Source organism: Mesoplodon mirus (assembly GCF_964341445.2).
Source record: "Mesoplodon mirus genome assembly, chromosome: 6".
Lineage (NCBI taxonomy): Eukaryota > Metazoa > Chordata > Mammalia > Artiodactyla > Ziphiidae > Mesoplodon > Mesoplodon mirus.
In genome coordinates, this window is record NC_138982.1 from 2,224,028 (window position 1) to 2,247,754 (window position 23,727).

At 48.2% G+C, this 23,727-nt stretch overlaps 1 protein-coding gene across 2 annotated transcripts in view; it reads left to right on the top strand.

The window, feature by feature from the left end:
- EPHB1 (EPH receptor B1) overlaps nt 1–23,727 on the top strand; it is a gene marked incomplete at both ends in the record, with an annotated part of 429,300 nt that overhangs the window by 393,316 nt on the left and 12,257 nt on the right. For both annotated transcript variants that reach the window (XM_082625932.1, XM_082625933.1), the window contains one exon: nt 23,511–23,660. In XM_082625932.1, coding sequence (XP_082482058.1) covers nt 23,511–23,660 — 150 coding nt within the window. The remainder of the gene's footprint in view (nt 1–23,510; nt 23,661–23,727) is intronic.

Here is a 23,727-nt window from a genome sequence, read left to right on the forward strand (position 1 = left end):
TCCAAGATCAATGTGCTGGCAAATTTAGTTCCTGGTTGGAGCCCTCTTACCGGCTTGCAGGTGGTCGCCTTCTTGTTGGGTGCTCACATGGCAGAGAGAGATAGAGACAGAGACAGATACAGAGAGAGCAACAGCCTCTGGTCTCTTTTCCTCTTCCTGTAAAGACACTGATCCCATCACGGGGGCCCCACCCTCATGACCCCCTCTAAACCCAATGACCTCCCAAAAGGCCCAACCTCCAAATTGGGGGTTAGGGTTTCCGCATATGAATTTTGAAAGGACACACTCATTCAACCCATAACACCGTGACTGTGTTAAAGACCAGTGCTCCGTGTTTGACTTCACAGGTAACATGCTGGTTATTACTGGTCCTGTCTCCGGTTACCAAGGGGAAAAAAGGCACACATATCAGGGAAAGTGCCACATCTTTGTTTAACTGTTGCCGCAGCTTTCTGCTGCTTGAGTCAAAGGATCTGCTCCAGCACGCCTTGCTTTCTTTTCTGATCAGTAGGAAGAGGCCCCAGCCGGTCCCTTTGTGAGCAAAATCTTTGCTTCTTCGTATACAGCCAGGTTCCTTCTGCTAAAGTAGTGTCAACTTTCCCATCCTTCAAAGCCCCAGGCTGTCTCTCTAAGAAGCCTCTGACCTTGCCCATGCCTTCCCTCAACGCTGCTCCTGGCAGACCTCCGTATTTTATCCTGAAGCGCACTCTGTCTTCAAGGAGCCTCCGATCTCCCCCAGCCCCTTCCCCTTTGCTCCTCCTGCCTCTCAGCCCTCCTGTCTCAGTCCCCGGCTCCTCCCACACCCAGTGTTTTTCTGGTGTTTCTGCGCTTCTGAGGCTCCCTTCCTTCCAAGCCTGCCAGTGCCTCCCTCCTCTTTGCTTTCTCTGTTCTAATGTCTGCTGATGTTCCCTGCCCACTCTGTCCCCTTCTGGGGAAGCTCAAATAGAGCTGCTTCTTGGGCATCTGCCCCTCCTGGCAGGAAGCAGAAGCCATTTTCTCAGGCGATTCGCCAGCCGCTCCTTGTCCTGCCTTGATCTCCCTGCCTGCTCAGCTCTCCCTCACATACTGGCCTCACTTCCCTCAATGACTGCCTGGACCGGCTCCAGGACAGCTCAGCTGGTCCTTCCTCTAGAAGCTGCCCCATCTGCATTAGACTCATTTCTTGAGCTTCCCCAGGGGCACTGGACACGGAGGGTCCACCGTCCCCATGGGACAAGGGTCAGACTGTCCCGCAGGGACATCTCTGTGAGCACCTGTCCCACTGGCTCGTCCTGAACCTGTTGGGGAAACCAGGCCTGCCCCGCACGTGCTCTGCAGAGGCCCTTGTTCCCCTGTGATGAATTTCAGTCACCCTGTCACCATGGCGGCAAGACCCTGTCTCATCCTCCCCCATTATTCCCAAGAATTATTGTCTCAGCTGCAGCCTCCTATCTCACCATGTTTCTGGGAGGGAGCATCCATTCTAGCCACGATCGATTCCCTGCTGAAGTCTCCAGGGCCTTTCCTTTCACAAAAAAATTGACCTTTATTCTATGATATTATGCTGCCCATGTCTTCAGCAATGTGGGCTGGGAAGGTGGCAAAAGATCCCTTCTAGAACTCTCTCCCACTCTGGGGTAGCAAAATAGTTCTATGGTAGGAAGATGCAGGATTTAGTTTCAAACTATGCTCTATAAATCTGGCCTTTGGTCTCCTCACCCATAAGATGGGATTGGGAAGAACTGTCAGATTCATAGGACCCCCTGTGATAAACTGGAAACAATCCCTAATGTAGGTCCTGCTCTGGCTGCAGCATCTGTGATTATTGTGGGTGCTGACACGGGTGCATCCCGGGCTCTCAGAATCCACACCCCACGGCGACAGACCCCCAGGTATACATTTTCAAGGCTAACTGGTAAAAACGACTGTGACTTTCCCTCTTCTTACTCACTCCAAAACAGAAAACAATAAAGCAGAAAGCTTCCAGAAGCCCAGGATATTTTGTGAATATTTTGATATCCACAAAGGAAGATAGGGCCCTCGTGACGGGATCCCCATGGAAGAACTTTGAAGAAGACTTCTCAGGAGAGAAGAGGGGAAACGGCAGTTACGATGATCGTGTCTGGGGAATTCCCTGGTGGTCCAGTGGTTAAGACTCGGCGCTATCACTACACTGGGTTGGGTTCGATCCTTGGACCAGGGAACCAAGATCCCACAAGCTGCAAGGCGCGGCCAAAAAAAAAAAGATTATTGTGTCCATTGAAACCTGTGGTTCTCACACTTCCTTGTGCCCCAGGATCCCCTGGAGTGCTAGGAAAGTGGAGGTTTCTGGGCACTGCCCCCATGGTTTCTGACCAGTAGGTCTAAGGTGGGGCCCAGGAATATGCATTTCATACAAGAGCCCAGATAACGCTGATATCACTAGTGCCGGACTGCACTTTTAGCATGACTGCATTGAAACTATTTTAGGGAGCACAAATTCACTCACAAACCTGCGTTGCAAGAAAGGTCAGTTATTTTTCAAAACTCAAGGTAAATCTGACACTGAGTCCCCATCCCGTCAGACTAGAAAGGAAAATGTATTTTCAGACATCCTGGAGCGTTTCCTCTCTCCCCAAGCCCGAGGGATTATCCAGGTCCTGGGGCCACACTGGGGCACCATGTCTTTGCAGGGACTAGAGCCCCTCCGCCTCTGGCCCAACATCACCTGTGTCTGAGGAGGCAGGGAGGGCACAGCGCCCATAGGTGTCCCCACCACAGAGCCCCAAACCAGCATCTGTCTCCAGGTCTTGGAACCTCCATCTGACCCTGCCACTAAGCTCCCCCAATAACCCATTTCTCAGAATCTGAATCCCCGGCCTGCCCCATTCATCAGCTCTTTTGGAAAAAGAAAAAAAAAGAAAAGAAAAGCAAAGTTGATTAAATCAGCCCTGAAGGTCCCGGGGTTGGTTTTTGAGGAGCTGGGGACAGATTGATGATCCCCCGCAGTCCTGAGATCCTTCAGTGCCGTAGCACCAAACACACATGAATTAACACCTCAGCCATTTTCACTGACATGGTTACCAGTGAAGTGGCTGCCCAGTAATCTGGAGTTCAACTCAGAGAGGGCATCTGGCATTGTGTTTGTTTAGCCTCCATCTTCTATACGTAAATAAGGGCTTCAGGAAGGAAGTTTGTCCAGGGTGCCGGAGGGGCTCACCCATGTTTGGGATGGAGAATCTTTTTTCTCCAGGAACTTTTACTTGGGTAACTTTCAAAGAGGGGATCCACCGAGAAAAGACCAAGAGAGTCAAAGCCTCAGCCTTAGGGGCCCTCCCCCTTCCCCGTGCCAGGTCCTGAGCCCGACCTGTACAGGAGAAGTGGGTGCCCCAGTCTGAGACCCCCTTTGCTTTGACACGTCCCGGAGGAGTGGCCGACCTGCATCCCTGTTCCCCGAACCAGCTGGGGACCGAGGGCAGAGCGGGGAGCACAACCATCTCCCCGTCCAGGCTGCCCAGACTTTCTGTTCCACCAGGAGCCAACAATGCTGTCCCTAGCCCTTGTGGGTGACAGATGGTTAGAGGGACTCTGTGATGAAAGCAGGAAGCCTCTGTGAACTTTCTTTAAAGCCTGTGGTGAGTGGCTCCCACCAGCATCACACACGTAGCATGCACGGGCATACACACAGGTACAGTGCAGTACACACACGTGGATACCCAAGCACAGAGACAGACAGAGAAACACACAGGCACCCAGGGCTACCTTGAGACAGGCACGTGCCCTCCCAGTTGCTGTGGGGCAAGGGCTAGGCTTTTCATTTCCTTACCACTGAGAAGTGAGTTCGACTGCTAGAGCACTGGTTTTTTGTGTTTTTTTTTGTTTTTGTTTTTTTCTTATAATGTACTTAATGCTTAAAAGGTGCAAAGAAAGCAGAAAATTATCTGAGATAATCCTTCCTGCAAGCCTTTGGGAAAAAGCCCCCTCTGTCTGCACTTTGCAGAAGTTGATGCTGAGAAGGTTCATCCCTCTGCTTGACGGCTTGGGCTCAGGCTAGGAACTTGGTCCTTCCAAGTGAGAAAGGTTTGCTGGCTTTCTGTCCAGTGACCCCAGGCCCAGTTTCACTTCTCCCCACCATTCTTGGCGGTTTTTACGTTTAAATCATACTTCTCCTCCCGGTCTGATCCCTGGCTTCCCTCAGGAGGCCGTATTCAAATTGTGATTTCTCACTCTTATTTCAGTCACTGAGCTAGGGTGACAGGTTCTCTGTTGGGTGGATGGGAAAGTGCAGAGGAATGAAGACAAGCAAAGAAAAGAGGGGAGCCCCTTTATTTTATTTTATTTTTATTTTTAAAAGTAGTATTTATTTATTTATTTATTTTTACATCTTTACTGGAGTATAATTGCTTTACAATGGTGTGTTAGTTTCTGCTTCACAACAAAGTGAATCAGTTATACATATACATATGTTCCCATATCTCTTCCCTCTTGCGTCTCCCTCCCCCCCACCCCCCCATCCCACCCCTCTAGGTGAGCCCCTTTAACTGCAGCCGGAATAAAACCGAGGCCCAGTCCCCCGGACATTCTCCCCCAGCACTAACTAAGCTGAGAGCGGAATCGTTCAAATTCCACTCCAGTCACCCCGCTCTGCCACTCACATCACTCTTCCTCAGGCAGCCCTGCCCTCCCCTTCCACCGAGATCTCTCCCTGGATCACTTTGTCACCAGATGCTCAGTTAGGGATATCAAGCCCTGACTGAAATGCCCTTTTGAAAAAGACTCAGCATAATTATGATTAGTAAGGCCAGTGTGTTATTAGCATGAGTGGGATCAGGATGGGATTTCAGAGCCTGAGCTAGCTCGTACCCTGGTGACTGGCGCAAGATCAGGGTCAGGTTTCCCGGCCAGCACATCTCTCTGCTCTGACTGTGGTGTGTGGGGTCAGCCAGGCAAAGCCCTCCTCCCTGTGTGCCTGTCATCATGTAGGAGGGGCTAGCCACCTGCAGGAGCATGCAGGTGCATGCAATGCCTCTACCAGCCATTCTCAGCCAATGCATATTTATTAAGCACCTACTGTGTACAAAGCGCAGCAATGAACAAAACAGACGCTTCCTGAGCTCCTTGAAGTTCCTTCCTAGGAAAAAAGATGGACATTAAACAGCTGATGCAATTAACTATGTAATTACAATTGTTAGGTGCCATGGAGAAGCATATATCAAGCAAGTATTGCATACCCTGAGGAAGGAACATCTGGGCCGAAACTCAGAGGTATTCATTAGGGCAAGAGTGCAGCCAGGAACCCATGGGAAGAGTCCCAGAGCTGGAGGCAGACTCTGCTTCCTCAGCAAGGGCAGGGCGTGGAGGAGAGGAGAGTGCTGGGGACACTTGTGCACAAGCACAGATGGGGGAGGAGCAGCTGCCCGGTGGAAAAGGCTCTCAAAAGGGATGGTGCAGGAAATGTCGAGTAGAGATGAGTCACGATCATGGGGTAGGACTGTGTGAGCAGCCCAAGTGGGCTCACAGTAGCTTTGCTCCAAGCTGTGAACTCCAAGGGCGGCGGGGGCGGTTGGCCAGGGGAAGTAGGAAAAGAGGAAGAACCGGAAATGAGACCTTGACCCAGGTCCTCAGGGAATAGGCCTGGGAGCCCTGTGCAGAAATGGAGGCTTGAACTGTGAGGGCACCTGGATTGAAGCACACCCAGCAGATGGTGGAGAGATTTTACCTTCTCGGCTGAGGTCCCAAAGAGTCAGTCAAGAAGTCAGGGAACCAATCCATCAAGGATCATTGATTCCTTGCAAGACCTCTGCTAGAGAAGGTCGTTATTTAATATGTTGATTGGCAGTAGTATCTGTAAATCATTCACTAAGATTTAAGCTTACTTTCCTGATTGGGTGCTTAGTAAATAAAAGTTTGGAGCCATGGCTTAGAGAAAAGAGAGATGGCTTTCAGCTGAGATGAGAAAAGGGGGTGAGTAGATTCCCAGATGAACTGGAGGTGAACTAGGCAGTAAAACTGGGCACATAAAAGGTACTCAGTAACTGTTTACAGGATGGATGGATGGAAGGATGGATGGATGGGTAAATGAATAAGGTTATAAGGGCTCAGAGGCTGAGGGTTTTCCAGAAAGAGGTAACATCAGAATGGAAGAGGTCAGAAAGTAGTGTGCTTGCTGCCGCACTCCCAGCTTGTAAACAGGCTCATTTGGCTGGCTTTGGGAAGAGGGTGTGCAGGCCGATAAAATCAAGGCATGCTAGCCCTTGAAAGGCCCTGTTATCCGCTGCATCGTGTTCCCCCCCAAAAAAGTTACTTGAAGTTCTAACCCCTGTATCTGTGAGTGTGACCTGATTTGGAAATAGGGTCTTTGCAGATATAATCAGATTAAGATAAGGTGGATTAAGGTGGGCCCTAAATCCAATGACTGGTGTCCTTTTAAGAAGGAGATCCTGGAGTCTTTGCAAGTCTCCCTCTAGTTCTGCGGGCCTCCTCTGCATCATTAGAGAAGTTGGTACCAGGGGGTGGAGGTGCTCATCCCCTGCACCTAGCTTAATAGGGCCTTCAAGACCTGATAGGGCTTGACCTGTGAGCCCTGCACAGGGCCGAGCCTCTTCATGAAAAGAGGCCTCTGGGTCTAACAAGTCTCTAGAAGGCAAGGTGTTTATCCAAGAAAGCGACACCAGGCCCTTCAATCCAGCCCTCCGAGAGCACACGGAAACAAAAGCTATTTTCTAAAGACTCCAGTAGCTCAAAACCGGCCCTATTGAGGCTGAGCATATTACACGTCCTCTGGGAAAGCTGAATTTAAAAGTCTGAAGGCAGCCAGGAAAGTCCCTTCCAGTGTAGTTTACAGATCCAGAGGTAAAAGAAGAGTCAGAGTGTAAGCAAGAGAGAAAGAGAGAACAGAGTGAGGAAGGGAAAGAGCAGAGGGAGAGCTGATCAAAGGCCACCCTGCTCCCACTCATTCTACAGATACTCTAGCTGCTTGGTGGGGGGGAAATGAGGGGAGGACTTTAGAGGGGAAGGTTTTATTTTAATCCTCCCACAAAAGCATTCAAGTAAACCCTTTCCCTGTGAGAAAGCGAGAGAGTATAAAACAGGAAGAGAAGATTCTCAGTGGAAAGATCCATGTAGACTTCTACTAATACTGCTCACTTAGAGAACACATGCCATCTGGGTGCTTGATAAAAAGAAAAAAAATGGCATAAAGAAAAGTTCAAAGCCCATGGATTCAGCTTGTGAGTTGTAAGCTGCTCGCCTCTCCTCCTGGCGGATATTTTTTTGTCTTGGTCAGCAATGACTAGCTTTTCAAAGTGACCTGTCAGATCTTCGTTCCTTTCTTCTCTTGTTGGCCAAGGAGCTGAGCAGTGGGGAGAAGCGAGAGGAGGTGACCCAGGTGACAAGAGCAAGGCTGACCTTCTATTCATTAACCTTCTGAGAATCTTCTATTGAAATACAAAGCCTCAGCCCACTTGTGCCTGGGCCTGACCCAGCAGCTTCACATCTTTCTACTCCATGCCAGATGGGACAAGACACCTGCCTTGATCCATGCACATTTTTTTACTTCTTGTCTATTAGAGGTGTATATTTTGGGAACATGCCCCAGGGCTCTGGCACATGACTTAGCCAGGAGTGGCCATGGGACCTTGATTTTAGGCTCCATCATTTTTTAAAACTTCTCCTTTGGAAGGGAATTTGGCATACTCCAAGGATCGCAGAGGATGACAGAAAATCCAGAGAGGCTCCATCTCCAGTTAGCAAGCAATGTAAGTTCATATGCTTTTAAACCAACATCACTGATAAAACGGTGTGAAGTGGCTTCATACCGGTTCATACTGTTCATACCGGTAGTTAGATATTCTATCTGGAGAAATTAGAAGGGCAAAGGTTTTGTCAGGAAATGCTGTGGCAGGAGGGGGTAGAATGGGGTGAAAGTTTGGGGCAAAAGCCTGGGCAGGGAGAGGGGCTGGTTCCTTAATATCACCTTAAGATAGTTTATGTTCCTCCTAAATTACTTTTTTTCCTATTACACATGCTATGCTTCTATTATTCTAAAATAATGATTAGTATTCTACAATAGTTCTCTATTAGAAACTTATTTTAAAACCCATTTAAAACCCATTATTCAATTTGTTGTTGTTTATTTGTATTGGCTTTTGATATGCATTATTCTACCAGTAATCATTATCTTCAATGACAAACACACTAAACTCATTCTTTCCTTCCTTTATTTTTCAATGTTTTCATCACATTTCAAAAAATGTAGCAAACTCGGTCCAATAGCTCTAATGACAAACAATTCCATGCATAGAACTTCACAGTAGATAATTCTGAAGGGTGGTCCCCTCAGCATTTATAAGAACAAGGCTGGATTTTCAGCCAGAAAACATGATTTGAGTCCTGGCCAATTATTAACTTAGGGTGAACGTCACTTTACCTCTCTGAGGCTCCATTCCATTATTTATCAGATGGGAATAGGATGTTATACTTGGTCTGTATCACATGACTATTGTAGCGATCAAAGGAAAAATATTGGGGGCTTCCCTGGTGGCGCAGTGGTTGAGAGTCCGCCTGCCAATGCGGGGGACACGGGTTCGTGCCCCGATCCCGGAGGATCCCACATGCCGCGGAGCGGCTGGGCCCGCGAGCCATGGCCGCGGAGCCTGTGTGTCCGGAGCCTGTGCTCCGCAACGGGAGAGGCCACAGCAGTGAGAGGCCCGCGTACAGCAAAAAAAAAAAAAAAAAAAAAAAAAAGGAAAAATATTGTATTGAAAGTGCTTTAATAAATTTCTGAAGTCCTGTAAAATGTAACAAAATAAAAGCTACTATAAAAGCTGATGCAATAGAATAAATTATTCTGGATCTTAGTGAAATACTTTTACCTGATTTGGGGAGAAAGATCTGTTCCAGTACAGTTCCATTCAGTTAATAATGCAAGTGGTAGGATATTGCTTTAAACTCTAACCAATGTAATATAAAGAGTACAAACTTGGATGGCAATGAGACTGAAATACAAACCCTGGCTCTGCTACTAATACGTTATGTAAACCGGGTGAGGTCTTTACTTTGTGAGCCTCAGTTTTCTAACCTGTAAAACAGGGATAAGAACCTACCTCTTAGTATGACTGTGAAAATTAGGTGATATTAAATATGTCAAGTGCCCAGCAGAGCAGCTGGCACCCAGTGGATCCTTGATAAATGTCCACTTGCTCTAGCCTCCTCTGAGATTCCTCATAAAAATGGGAATGGAGATAGAGCCTGCTCTCTTACAGTGCCTATTTCTTCAAGGCAAACTCACTCAATATGTGGTTGATTAATGGGGGAATGACATTGGTATAATGGTTCTCATATGACCTTTTCCTGGGATATTTATGTCCTAAAGCAATAAGGGGCAAGATTTCTTACGATTAAAGAGAAAGCCTTAGCATCATAAGAAGACCTTAAGGAAAAAGTTGGAATTGACAGAAAAGCCTTTCTTTAGTGCACGTAGTGGCTGGTTTAGTGGTTTCCAGAACCACTATATTTTCCATTCTGTTACCTGGTAAAGCTGAGACAAAAAATTGAGGAGACTATGAAAGCATGTCCTTTATGGTAAATTATAATTTTTTGGACAAAGAAGTCCATATTCTGGGTCAGATTTTTAATTTTAATGAAACTGATCTCTGTGAGATGGGAATGCCCCCCCCACGTCCCCCACCCAGGACCTATTTCTCCAAGGAGGAAGCACAAAATCCAGGGTTTTGTTTGCAAAGGATCGACTGACTTACGTAAAGGCAGGTTTTAATTTACCTGTGTTGCTATTTTTATTAAGATTCTTGTGTTTTTGTTACATTTTGAGTGGTTTTCTCCAAATGCAATTTTGTCCCTTAGTCTCTGTTATTTTATTGTGCAATTTTGCAGAATGTGAGGTTTTTCAAATATATATATATAACATTATAGCAGAAAGCCTGTATTAGGAAATTAGAGTCCATTCAGTCACCTACAGGAAGCATATGATCCATTTAGGTATAATAAATAGTTGAACCATCACTAGGCCTAACCATTTGAGACAGGGAATATTTTTAGAATTTTTAATAAGATCAAAATGAAAGCAATTATGTTAGAATATATATGTGAGTCAAAGGAAAGGAAAAAATGTGAGTCACTAGAATGCCTTTCAACTCATGTGATTGATAATGTCAGCTTCACATCCGAGAGTTTATAGGAACTGGGTCAGGGCCCTGCTGGGGTGATGGGGAAACCTAGCCAGGCTCCAGAACACCACCCAGCTTCAATCACAGAAGCTCCTCTCTTCTCTGTTTTAGATTGAACTTAACACCAAGGTTTCCTTTCAGACAAGGGTTTTTGAAGACTATAGGTCATTAAATGTGATGACAATGGGTCATTTGCGGTCAATATTTCTAGCCCACCAATTGTCCTTTTTCCAGGCCTAGAAGAGACTCTACAGGTCATGACCAATGTTGGTCTTTAAGGAAGGTTCAGAAAAATTTTATTACATTTCAAGAACTTCAAAGCTAGGATATTGTCCATGTTGTACTTTCTTCACTGCCTGCATTTGAAGTTATGGTAAAAATGCTTGGGGCACTCCTCACTGGCTTCTCTGTAAGAACAACTTCAAAAGGAAATGCCATTGCTTGGTCAGAGAACTCCTTTAGATACCTGACCATTTGAAAAGGAGATTTTTTAAGAACTTTTTATTTGGATAAAATTTCCCCCCCAAATTTGAATGAAGACATCTACACTATGGTAAGATTTTTAATTTTGTCCAAACCAATCTCTATGAGGAGTGACTGCCTTCCAGGGCCTGCAGTCCAGAGTCTAGTCTTAATCCTCATGTCTCTTTGGTCTCCTTCAGTCTGGAATATTTCCACTGTCTTTCTTTGTCCTTGATGACGTTCACGTTTTTTTTTTAAGAGTACATTTTTTTTTCATTAATAGAACATTATTCCTTTGAGGTTTTCTGGTATTCTTCATAATTAGATTCAGGTTCTACATTCTTGGCCACAGTCTTACATTAAGTGATATGTGTCCTTCCTAAGGTATCATATCTCAAGACACAGGATGTCCATGTGCCCCCTCAATGGACTTACTGATCTTGATCACCCAATCAAGGTTTGCCCCAGCTTCTCCAATGTATATTTACATGTAATATATATTACATATTGTTTTCTCTTGTAACTGATAAGCAGTCTCTGGGAAGACAGTTAGGCTATGTAAATATCCTGTTCTTCATCAAAATCCCTCCTCCCCCTTCCCCAGTTTTAGCATCCACTGACGATTCTTATCTGAACCAGTCAGTACTACCATGGCTGCAAAATGACCTTTTCCAACTCCAGCCAGCAGGCCAGCACTTGTCATTGACAAGAGAATATTTTGGATGCTAGTTCCATAACCCAATAAAATGGTTTTTTTTTTTTTTTTGTCTTGCTTGGAAATTCAACCTAATAACATTCTGAAGATCACACTCGCTATGATTTTTACCTGAGAACTTTTGGAATGACCTTTGGCTAAAAACATTAAGATTCTCCTCCGTCCCCAGGTGGCCAACCCCTGTTTTAGGTTATGACCTTTCAGACTGGTCTCCACTCTGCCCACGCCTTTGATCTAAAGAGTCTGATTTACCTGAAGGGAGGTCAGACGAGGCAGGCAGGCAGACGGGCTCCAATCTGTTGCACAAATACGCTCATTACTTCCTGGTTCTCTGCCTCGTGGTTGCTCCGCTCCAGAGCTAGCATGCCCTGCCCTCTACGTCCACCTGTCCTAACCTCACCCATCCTTTGCCACAGGTAGTAACATACAGACCTGGAGGGCTCAGAATTGTGAAAGCCTGAGAGGCCTCAAGAGATGATACTGAAATGTTCCTACAGGATATAGAACCACTGGGAGGCTCTCCACCAAGCCCAGATGAGCAGTCTCTGCTTACCACGTGCAGAGGCCACAGATCTTGGGAAGCTGTGAGAGCTTCTCTTGACTTGTGGTTGAGGATTCTCTCCTGAAACTTTTAGGCTCCTATAAAACACTGGGTTCCCAGGCCTTGGGAGACCATGGATCTGGTGGAAATGGGAATTATTTTGGAGGGGCTCGCAGTTCACCAGCCCCAGATAAAATGGGTACTGAACTCTCTGAAGAGTCTTAGACTTCAGCAGGGGATGCTTCCATGACTCTCACAATTCCAGATAATTCTGGAACAGAGGCCTGGCAGTTCTAGATAGAGCTTCAAGGCTATGGTGAGATTAGGAAGGCCCTAGTGAGTGGGACTGGTGATAACAGCCACTAAGTGCCACAGCAAAAAAGTCAAGTTCAGGGTTGGAGGAGCAGACACTGATGGGTCTCTCCTTCCCACTGTGAAGAACCCAGCTGCCTTTGGGACCACCATATGGTCAACCCATCTCTGGGCTCCCAGTGGGCCCAAGCAGGTCAGGCAGGGAGGCAGACCAGGGGTTTAGACCCACCAAGTTGGGAGAAAGCTAAGTCTGGGAATGCAGGAGGATCTCCAGGAGTTGGTTTTTCTAAAGAATGGGAAAACAGCATAAATCCTAAAGTAGATCAGAAAATAGATTAGTCAAGAGAAGGAACAGATAAGATGCAAGCAGCATTGGCTAAAGTCTAAATCAAGCTGGGGTCCCAGTACACCCCAAGAAAGTTCTGTAGTGCAGGCCGAGGTAGGACAACAGAATCCGAGGCCAAAAGAATGAGAGGTTGGGAACAACCTTGGACAGCTCAGCCCACAGTCCAGCCCCCGCCGTGCTCTCAATGCTGCTCGTACAGCCTGTACCAGCTTTCACATCAGTGCCCTTGTCCAGGCTGTTCAGTGGCTCTTCAAAGCCTCTGCCACATGCCTCGTGGTCTCACCCGGCCCTGCATCCTTCTCTCCCAGCAGCTGGTTTGGCTTCCTCTTTTATCACAGCATCCCCGAGCTTTTGTGTGCTGCTCAGTAAGTGTTTGTGGAGTGAATTAAGAAATTAATTAATGAGTGACACACATATGCCTGGAGATCTGAGATACCAAGAAGGAGACTGGTCAGTGTTGACTAGAGCAGAAGCCTGTGTACCCAGGGAGAGAGATGGCTGTCCCAAGACAGCTGGGCTCTACACAGCGGGAAGAAGATACCCTTCAGTTCCTGCTCTTCCAGCCTGGACTTGACGCTTTCCCTGAGGCTCTTTAGTGGCTGTTATCACTGGCCCCCCCCACCAGACTTATGCCTGTCATAACCCCCACTCCCTCCCCCCACATCTGGGGAGGACTGATCCCGGACCAGGCAGGGAGAAGGGACTCATTTGTCCAACTTGAAACGTCAGCCCATCTGAAAAAAGGGACCCAAAGAAGTCTCTAGAATGCTGTATTTTAAAATATTATGGTTTTATTTTTAAAAGCAATGCTTAAAAACAACAAAAAGTATGTTTAAAGTAAAAAAGTGAAAAAGGCTTTCCCTTCCCAATCCCCAGAAGTCAGTCATGAATACTTTGGTGTGTTTCCTTCCCAGCTTGTGTGTGTGTGTGTGTGTGTATTTATATTTTTAATGGTCTCAAAAATGGTCTCAATATACATACCAATCCATTCATCACCTTGCTTTGTCACTTAACAATGCATCATGAACATGAACTTTTCCTGGCTTAGTACCTTACTTCCTGCCTTTGGAAACATTTTGCTGCTGCTCCTGTAGGTTTCTTAGATTCTTTCTCAGGCATCCTTTGTATGAATGAGCTGTAGAAACTATTTAACAAGCTCTCTTTTTAAACAAGCTCTCTTTTTAAACAAGCTGTCTTTGATGGCCATCTAGGTAGCTTCTGATGTATTATTTCAAACAATGCTTCAGTGAATATTCTTAAGGAGATGCCTCTGCACACTTATATAGATAGTTCTACAAAATTAATTTCAAGAAAAAAATTACTGGGCCAAAGAATTTGCACATTTAAAAAATTTTAAAGTAACATCAAACTTAAAGAAAAGTTCCAAGAATAATACAAACAATACCCACATAACCTTTGCCCAGATTCTTTACCTATTCTTATCATTTCACGCCATTTCTTTGTTATTTGCCTGCTCCTGACCAAAACTTGTGTTTTTCCTAAACTCTCGGAAGACATGCTGCATACATCATGGCTTCTATCCCCATAAGGTAACACATACTTCAGTGTGTATTTCTGTATTTCTTAAGAATAAGGATATTCTCTTAATAACTGTAATAGTACAGTTGTCAACTTAATTTAATTTAACATGGATAAAATACTTTTATCAAATCTACTGTCTGTATTCTAATACTGTTAACTGACCCCCAAAAGTCCTTTTCAGCACTTTTTCCTCCTAGTACAAGATCCAGTCCAGGATCAGATATTGCATTTTGTTGTCATGTTGTTAAAGCCTCTTTTAATCTGGAACATTTTCAAAGCCTTTCTTTATTTTTTATGATACTGACATTGTTAAAGAATACTGCCCCTATTTTTAATAGAAGCTTCCTCTTTTGGGCTTTGTCTGATCTCTCCTCACGATTAGACCCAGGCTCTGCATCATGCATTACATAAATGATGGTGTGTGCTTCTCAGGGTACCACATCTGAGCACAGGATGTTTGTCGGCTCCTCACGGTGATGTTAAGAACTGCATATTTTGGACTTTCCTGGTGGCGCAGTGGTTGAGAGTCCGCCTGCCGAGGCAGGGGACACGGGTTCGTGCCCCGGTCCGGGAAGATCCCGCGTGCCCCAGAGCGGCTAGGCCTGTGAGCCATGGCCGCTGAGCCTGCGCGTCCGGAGCCTGTGCTCCGCAACGGGAGAGGCCTGCGTACCGCAAAAGAGCTGCGTATTTTAAATTCTGGTAGGAAAAACGTTCATTTCCCAAAACTTTTTTGCCAGTGTATACTCCTGCCACAGTTTGTGAGATTTCTGCACAGCCCTATCCCTTTTCTTACGCAGGCACCACCACCAGTCTTCTCAGCGTATGCCCGGTCAGTACACTGTGCTTGTTAATACTTTAGTTTAAAAAGAAAGCAATACAGTTGTTTTTTCTCATTTCATTTTGAGATACTCTTTAGTATTCTTATGCCTCAACAAACGTTCCCCAAACATCGAAAATGCAGTAGACTCCCATGGACTTTTGTAGCCCCAAACTCACCGGGACTTAGACGGTGTGAGTGTGATTATGGCACAGGCGGGACGGGACCCTTGGCTGAGAGTTTGGGGCTCCACGCTCTGTAAAAGCAAAACAGAAACCAGTCCTTTTATCCCCCACTTTGGGAGAGAAAAGATGCCCCTGCCCTCCACATGCAGGGACATTTATCTCCATTTATGCTTCCGTCTTCTTTCCTATTATCTGCTCTGAGGAAAAGGCAGCACGGCATTGGGAGTTGAAGGATCGGTTTCAAGTGTCCCCTCCACCTTCTCTCAGGTGTGGACTCATGGCCACCCTCCTCGCCTCCCCCGGTTCACATAAGTGATGAGGAAGGGACTCAGGAGGAGCTGGCCTCCCCGAATGGTCCTTGGGGCTGGCCCTGCCCTCCCTGGGTTCCCTCGCTGCCACCAGAGAGGACAGGCGGCCCGGGGAACAGGGCTCCTGCCGGGAGACCCTCACTCACGCATCTCACACGCTGCCAGCATCAGCCAGCAGCACCTCGTATGTCCCCCTGAGACAGTTAAGCATTATTATCCCTATTGGCAGGTGGAGACCGTGAGAGAGTGGTTCAGCGACTTGGTTATAACTGCCGGATTGTTTGAGGGAGAAGCCGTGCCAAGAAGGGAGTGCAGTTCAGGAGGCCAGAAGAACTTAAGCTGTTTAATGTGACGGATTATTTTAAAACAGCTGCTGGAGGGTGGGGGCCGGAAGAGGGGCTAGAGGCGTGGCCAGTGCACGTCGGGGAGGCACCAGAGATTACCCTGTGAATAAGGAACAGACCGAGTATATCTGAGAAAACGGGTTGCCACAGTCTGTCAGATGCTTACAGAAGAGGAGGGAAAACACTGAAGGCTTAGTCAGCTCGGTGAGGACAAGGAATAAAGCCCTCAGCTTCCCGCAGAGCTGGACAGAGGTCCCCAGGACGGGCGTGCAGACAGAGCGTCCACCCGACCGGCGCCCTCCCCGCACGGCTCAGGGTCTGGAGCCCTGCCACGGTGCCCTAGGAGGTGGAGCCCTACCTGAGAGCGGCAGGAAGCCCGAGTGTCTCCATGCACAGACGTGGGAACAGAATGGGCACCTGCCTGAGGGTGCCTGCCTGAGGGTCACAGGGGAGACACTTGGGACAAAGGTGGGGAAGCCATCACGGGCTGTTCACAGAGACAGGAGCCACAGAGACCTGGTGCCAGGTGTCACTAGTGAGGCAAACAGATGCACTAGAAAAGGAGAGGAGAACTGTGGTCTCTAAGGGTGAGGCAGACAGGCAGCAGTGAAGCTGTGGTGATGGCAGCTCCAGGGAAAAGCACAGCTCCTGCCATGTTCGGAAAAGCAGCCAATACACCCTGGACCAGCCCGGGGAAGGGAAGGGTAGAGAGCAGCGTGACTGGCTAGCCTCCTCCTCAAGCCCGATCATCCCGTTTGCTGGCCCTCCCTGCCAACCTTGCCATTCCGAGGTCACATAGAGGCTCACCCTCCCACACCACCCTCTTGGGGCCCAGGCTTGGGGGTTGCACCAGAGGAGACTAAGCCCCATCATCCCTGCCAGCTACCACTGTGGAATTCCCCACACAGCGCCCTCCTCAGGGCAGAAGTGGGTTTGTTCTCTTTCCCTCTACGGACCCTGACCTTGCCCGGAGAGGGTCCGCACCGCCTGCCTGTGGAATGAGTGGAGGCCGCATGTGAATGTTTAGCCCTTGTCTCTCCACCCTTTCTTTTTAATTATAAACTCGAGAAATGCTGTGTGATAAAAATATATATAATTAAATGCCCACATCTCAGCCATCAGGGGCTATTTCGGGGGTGGATAGTAAAAAACAGCTGTTTGCCCTGACAGTAGAGTACAGAGAAACAACGTCTGTTTGGTTGAAGAACAGGGTTGGTTTTCTTTTTTTCCAGCTGGGAAACGTCACCAAGTGGCCTTTCTGTTCTTCACACATGAAACACACACTATCATCCGCATATTTTTAGTTAATTTATGTCCAAATAGGCCTTTCTCTCGCTGCTGGAAAATGATGTTTGGGCTGCAATTACCTTTCCGGCAACTCACAGAAGGGTTTCAGCGCTCACAAAGCTCAGGGGAGAGGGAGCATGTACCCCACTGACTGTAAATCTCTCCATTTGTAGCTATTCAAATCACATATTTTATTACTAGTACAAAATACATTGTGTCATTCATTTTGGAGGAGCAGCTAATGCTTCAAGAAAAGCTTTGAAAAACATTCTATTTAGAAACAATTTTGTCTGCAGCCAATGCGTTGTGTCTTTTCTCCCGGCCCTTTTCTCTGTTCTCTGTGCCATTTGCATGACAAATGAGATCATCCTCTCTCCAAAAGCTCACCTGTCCATGCAGCCGGTTTCCCACCTAAAGTTCGAATTCTCTGTAGGTTGCATCATAATCCTTAGCATGGTAATAAATTACAGTGTCACCATCAAGATTGTGGCTTCTGGAAAGAAATAAGCAGCAGGGCCAGATGAACTCTCTCAGAAGATTGAGAGACTGCGTTCATGCAAGTTCCTGGCATCCTGGGGAAGTAGAAACAGCCTCTTTATTATATAGACTCAGTTGCAATCCAGCAGCCAGAAGCCATTTCCACTGGCTCTTAGAAGCCTGGTAATACTCAGAGAAAGATAACCTTTTTGGCAGAAACTTCTTTTTCTTCTTGGCTGATATGGGTCTTATCTGGAAAAATCACTTTGCTCATTAGGTTGGGCATAATGGGTCAGTGTACTTTCCAGAGTGTTTTTAAATAGAGACATTCATTCTAAAATACCTTCTTAATTTAACACTTAGAATCACGTTAGATCTCTGGGTCCAAAGCAGTGGACAGTGACTGGGGAGCAGTGGACAGTGACTGGGGAGCAGTGGACAGTGACTGCAGAGCAGAAGGAGTGTGTGCCGCATGGATGCACCCTAGGGCAGGGCCATCTGTGTCTGAACTGTCTACAGAGGGCTGCACAGAGCCAAGGCTGGTCAACCACATGGTCAGGATGGTCAGTGCTTCAAGGGGAGGGTTCAACCTGCCACTCCAGAGGGCCACTTGCTATATGTGATGCAAACTTCACCCCAGTTCACCTTCCATTTCCCTTGAGCCATAGATACACTGGACAGAAACTTTGATGAAGCCAGCTCATTGCCCTTTTCCCCATCATTTTAAGATCTTTTGCTGTTCAGTGCAGTGAGACAAATACTTGCCATATACAGGCTACTCGTTCTCTCACCTGTAGCAGGCATCACTCAGTAGTCATGGCAGCAGTCCTTGCTGAGCCCAGATGAAGCCTCAGAATCCTTCTCAACCCAGCCATTAACAATGACCAGAGTTGGTATATGAGATGAGACTTCACTCAGTCCATGACTTATGCTGGATTGATCTGTGCCAGTGGTTCTTAAAGTGTAGGAACCACATTGAGAATTTGTTAGAAATATAAATTCTCAAAGCCAATCCCAGAACTAGTACATTTGGAAGTCCAGGTTAGGGCCCTGTGACGTGTGATCAGCAAGTAGTCAGGAGGCAAGGCTCTCAACTCTGTCTCCCTGATCCAGGGTTGGGTCACAGTTTTTCAAATTAGGGGAGGATGGTTGGTACGTGGAAGCACTGGTGGGGCAGGTTTTGATTGGAGGGCTTTTGAACTTGGCCATTTATGGTAAGGTATGGTAAAGGGGCTTCAGCACCGGTCTTCATGGACAGCGCACCCTTAGTTTCTGAAAGGGTTCCAGCATTCAGGTTCCAGTCATGTCCCAGTTCTTTGGTTCTGTGGGGTGGAGAAGCTTTGGTTCCGGGTGTTATTTGAGATCAAAAATTTCTCCTCTGTGTATGCTTCAGCTGCACGACTTGCAGTTTTGCTCTGTTGTCTCTGAAAAACTACCCAGTATATTGCTAGAAACAGAATAGGGCCAGTTTGGGGCTGGTTCTTTGGTTACAGTTACATCCCCAAAGACCAGATTTCCAAATAAGGTCAGGAGCTTAAAAGTTGAACGTATCTTTTTTAGGTGGGGGGGGGGCATAAATCAACTCACAACACTCAATAAATTCTTGTTTAATGGCAACAATAATATACTGGGTGATTTACGTATATATAATGTTGGCGCTTCAAAACAACCCTAATATGTTTTATATATTACAAACCTATTCAAGAGTGAGCATTGTGAAATTCAGGACCATTGTGTGATGATCTCCGTCATAAACCTATCACTTCAAGGGGATTCCTCATGTGGCACGATTCCAATGATTCCATGATCATGATACTCAATATTCATGAGTGTCTGGATTCCTGTTATATCCCTGCTGAGACTTCCTCTCACACATGATGGGGGAGAAAAGTACTGTAGCAATGCCCAGACACAGAGAAGCATTACCCTTATGGGCATCTCTAGGATAAGTAACTAGCAAGGGAAATCAGTCCTATGCTCAGACTTTAGCCTGGAAAACTCCACAATTGGGTGGGTTCTAGAAACGAAAGCTACGAGCTGTGCCTATCTAATGTCACTGTGGCAAGGCCGTGAGCTGTCTGGGTGGCACTGGGGATATCCTTCACTCCTTGAAAGTAGGGTTGAGTCTCGTCACTGCCAGGTTCCCAGCAGGGTGCCAGGCAGAGTGGGTGCTGCATAGATGTTTGCTGCAGGCTGGCTGAGGCTGAGGGACTAAAGTACTTCTATGCTGAAACCTTCTACCTGTCAGCATCACTCCTGGTGGCACGTGTAGATGTCAGTTATCAGCAGGTGCCCCTGCAGATGGCTAGGTTAAAATTAATCTGCTGCCAGACGTTGTCTCCTACTTTATCAAATTACACACACACATGCACACACACAACACACACACACGATCTTTATAGTGTGTCTCATACCTGGATTAAGGCATGATTATTCTGAAGCAAACTTTTAGAGATGTTAAACTTTTGAAGGATTTCTGGGCAGCACAACCCTTCAATGCCAAGCTTTACCTGGAAGGCCAGTGTGTGAAGGACACTGAGAGCGCTGAGATGCCTCTCCCTCCTCACCTCTTCTCCCTCCCCCACACCCCAACAGTGCCCCCCGATGCAGCTCTGGGGGAACCAGGTCCCTGCCGAATGCACACCTGTGACTTCAACATCCCTGGGGGCATCGAGTCATCTGGTGCTTTGAGGAACCTGTGCAGGGGACAATGCTCTCTTCAAGCCCAGTGTTGGCCCCTCTTGCCCACGTGGGCACAGATTCCTTCCAGAGAGTCTCACCTGGTCTCCATCCCCAGAGAATTCTTCCCTCATGCTTCTTCCCATCCAACAGAGCAAATCACTCCTTCCTTATGCCTCTTCCTCATGCCTGCATTGGTAATAACGGGGACCCTCAGAGAACTTGGCAGTCACACGAGTGCCTTGGCCTTGGCCTTTCCAGCCCTGACTTCTCTTCCGGCAAGAAGACCTCCCTCACTAACAGAAGCCCTGGTGGCTGCAACACCATCCCACTTCCTTTTCTCCTAGTCCCCTGCGTGGAGCTGGTCACCATCCTCTACATTAATAGATTCCCTTCCATGTAATTGAAGACGGGTTAAATAACCATCACCATAATTACCCCGAGCATCAGAAGGCAACGCTGACGACATGATGTTTGAAAGGCTGAGAGGATATCGAAAACTCTCAGAAGGAAAACACCCATCCCCGTGCTCCCCTGGCTGCCTTGGAGGTCAGCGCCCCCTGCTCTCGTGGCAGAGGGCCGGTGGTGACAAGCTGTCACCTGCCTGTCTGGCCACTCTTCTCAAAGGCTCTGCCACCTGCTGGGATGGGGGCGGGGTAGTGACAGGCCAAACTCCGTGTTCAGTGAGGCCCAACAGCGCACGGTGGCAGGAGGGCTGAGGCGCGTCCGTGGGCCTGGCACTGCTACTTGACATGCAGGAGGGAGGGCTCAACAGCTGTCACCGGTGGCCCTGGGGTCTGCTCCAGACTCGGGAGAGAGGACACCTTCAGACTCCCACATTTCCTCTTTGAAGTTCAGAAGAATCACACTTTCGTCTCCCCTCCCTCCTCTCTCGGACACAAACAGATGCGTAAAAGATAAGCCCTAACTCTCTTTTACCCACAGACTCACACGGCCAAGTTTTCTCTCTGTCTCTCTGTCACACACACTGGTAAGTTCTCACTCACAGAGTCTCATTCCCTCTCTCTCTCTCTCTCTCTCACACACACACACACACACTCACACTCACACTGCTCTCTCCTACCTCAGGTAACCCAGGTGTATTGAGAGACCAGAAACCACTCCCCTCTGGGGGAGCCCCAGGCCCCCTCCAGGTGTGGCAACACCACCTCCCCTAATGGGGACACACAGCATGGGGTCCCTGCGCTGTCAGACACCGGCCTCAGGTGTCTGACAACTCCCTGTTCGCTGGCTGAGTTTTCCACCTCTCTTCCCAGCCATGGTACCGAGGAGATAAAGCCAGTAAATTCATTCATGTTTTGGGGAATAGTGAGAACAGAGCTTCCAGTTGCCTCGCAGCCCAAGCCTGCCCTCCAGGCATTTGTCACGTTGCTGGCATTTGAGCTGAGGATGTCTCCCACCACAAAAGCCTGCCATCGTCCTGGGGGAAATCAGGGCTGTCTTCCTGGCAGAAAGCTGGATGTGTGCCTGGGGAGGTCGGGGCCAGACAGTCTTTATTCCTCCCAGACCCCGGGTAGGAAACCAGGTAAAAATACACTTTGCAGTTTGCTTCTTTTTCTCTCACTTGTGCTCAGATTAACCACTTATACATTTTAAAGGTATTTTTGCTAAAGTCCAGCACATGTCTCTGGTGATTTGAACAGATCGTGGGAATGGCCTCCTTATAAAAATAGCCTCCTTCGGCCGAGGCAGGAGGCAGATGAGAAGGGGAAGGTGATAGGGAGCTGCAGGTCTCAGAGCCCAGGCATTGCAACAGGGCCGTGAGAGTGAAGTCTAATATTTGGCCTGGAGAATTGAAAGTGAGGATCATTTGCTCTAGAGCATGATGAACTCTACCCTGTAAGTGGCATCAGTGCCCTGCAGGGCTGCCCTGCTCTCTGCTCCCCGCTATTTCCCCCGTGAGAATTCCGTGCTCCAGCCATCCTGCATTGCTGGCAGTTACCGTCTTCTCTGTTACCCCAGTATCCGCACATGCTCCTCTCTGCCTGGACTTCCCTCCTCCCCACACTCTGCCTGATTAACTAGTTACCACGTGTATAACATGGACCCTCTATGCCAGGCCCTGCCCCAGCACTAGATGGATCGTAATCCACTTATCCTCATGATGACCTGACTATGTAAGTGCGATCATTACCCCCATTTTGGCAATGAGATACAGAGGCACAGAGAGGTTAGGTAACTTGCCCTAGGTCACACAGGTAGAAAGGGACAGTACTGGTATCCACACCTGGCCAAGGGCTCCAGGAAAATGCCCTTCTGACTGCTTCTGGCCAACTTCCCTGACCCCTTCCTATGTTAGGGAGTTTCCTCTGGTTCTCAGCACACCCTGTATCCCCCTCGGCCTCACCCTCGTCACTTTCCACCTTCTTAACAGTATGTATTAAGTTTCTGTTTTCTTGTCTGCCTCCCCATGCCTGCCCAGCTTGAGGGCAAGGCCCCTGGCTGGCTCAGCTCTGGGACACCAGCTCCTCAAAAAAGGCCTGGCACAAAGCAGTGCTTCTTGCCTAGTTGTTGACGGGGTGCATGTATGGATGGATGGATATCAACCCCTTAGGTAAACAAAACAGGCCAAGTCCTGGCAGACAAACCAAGGGCCAAGCAGAGAGCCAAGCTGGAAACTCCCAGGGTGGGATCGGAGGGTAAAATGGGGAAACAAACCTAAGAGCGGCCCTTTAGGAAAATGTGTCTGCAGCTCCGGATGTCGACCTGCTCAGAAGGGCAGGGAGGAGAGCCAGCATCTATCTGCTCTGGGCCTGGTAAACCCAGTGCAGCTGGGGCTGCCTGCAGGCTGCAGAGTGGGGAAAACCTGTCCCCCAGGGGTGGAGCACAAGGCAAGTGGGGCACAGGGGCGGCGCAGGGTGATCTTGTAGTCAGGGGTGTCCCAGGAGGTATTACCAATCGCTACCTTCGTTTTTGCTTGTTTTGCTTCCTTCTGGCCCAAGTGTCGTGACTCATACATGCTGTGGGACAGCAGAGCATCACCTGCCTGTCACGGCTCGCGTGGCCCATTTCACCCAGTATCGTGCGGTAGTGCTTCTCTGCCAGTTTCACTTGCTCCTCCCACCCACGGTGATGTTAGAATCAGGACATAGGGAACGGGGGGGTAAGTGCAGCTGCAGCCCCAGTTGCCACCTCTCGTGCACTGTGACGTGCCCACATATGGCGTGAGATGGCCCAGCCCCGCAGGTCCCCCTGCCTGGGGGCACCAGCTATCCTCATCCACGAAATGTTGGGGCGGGGGTGGAATGGAGGGACACGTGTGCCCACTTTATCCCACGCACCTTCAGCTAGGAACCCTATGGTTGGGCTGACCAGGCTTCTCCTTCCCACAGGGAGGCAAGATCCCCGTGAGATGGACGGCTCCAGAGGCCATCGCCTACCGCAAGTTCACGTCTGCCAGCGATGTCTGGAGCTACGGGATTGTCATGTGGGAAGTCATGTCGTTTGGAGAGAGACCCTATTGGGATATGTCCAACCAAGATGTGAGTGTCAGTGGCACCTGGCTGCTACAACCCTTACCCCATGTGTCCCACAGGCCATGGCATGCCA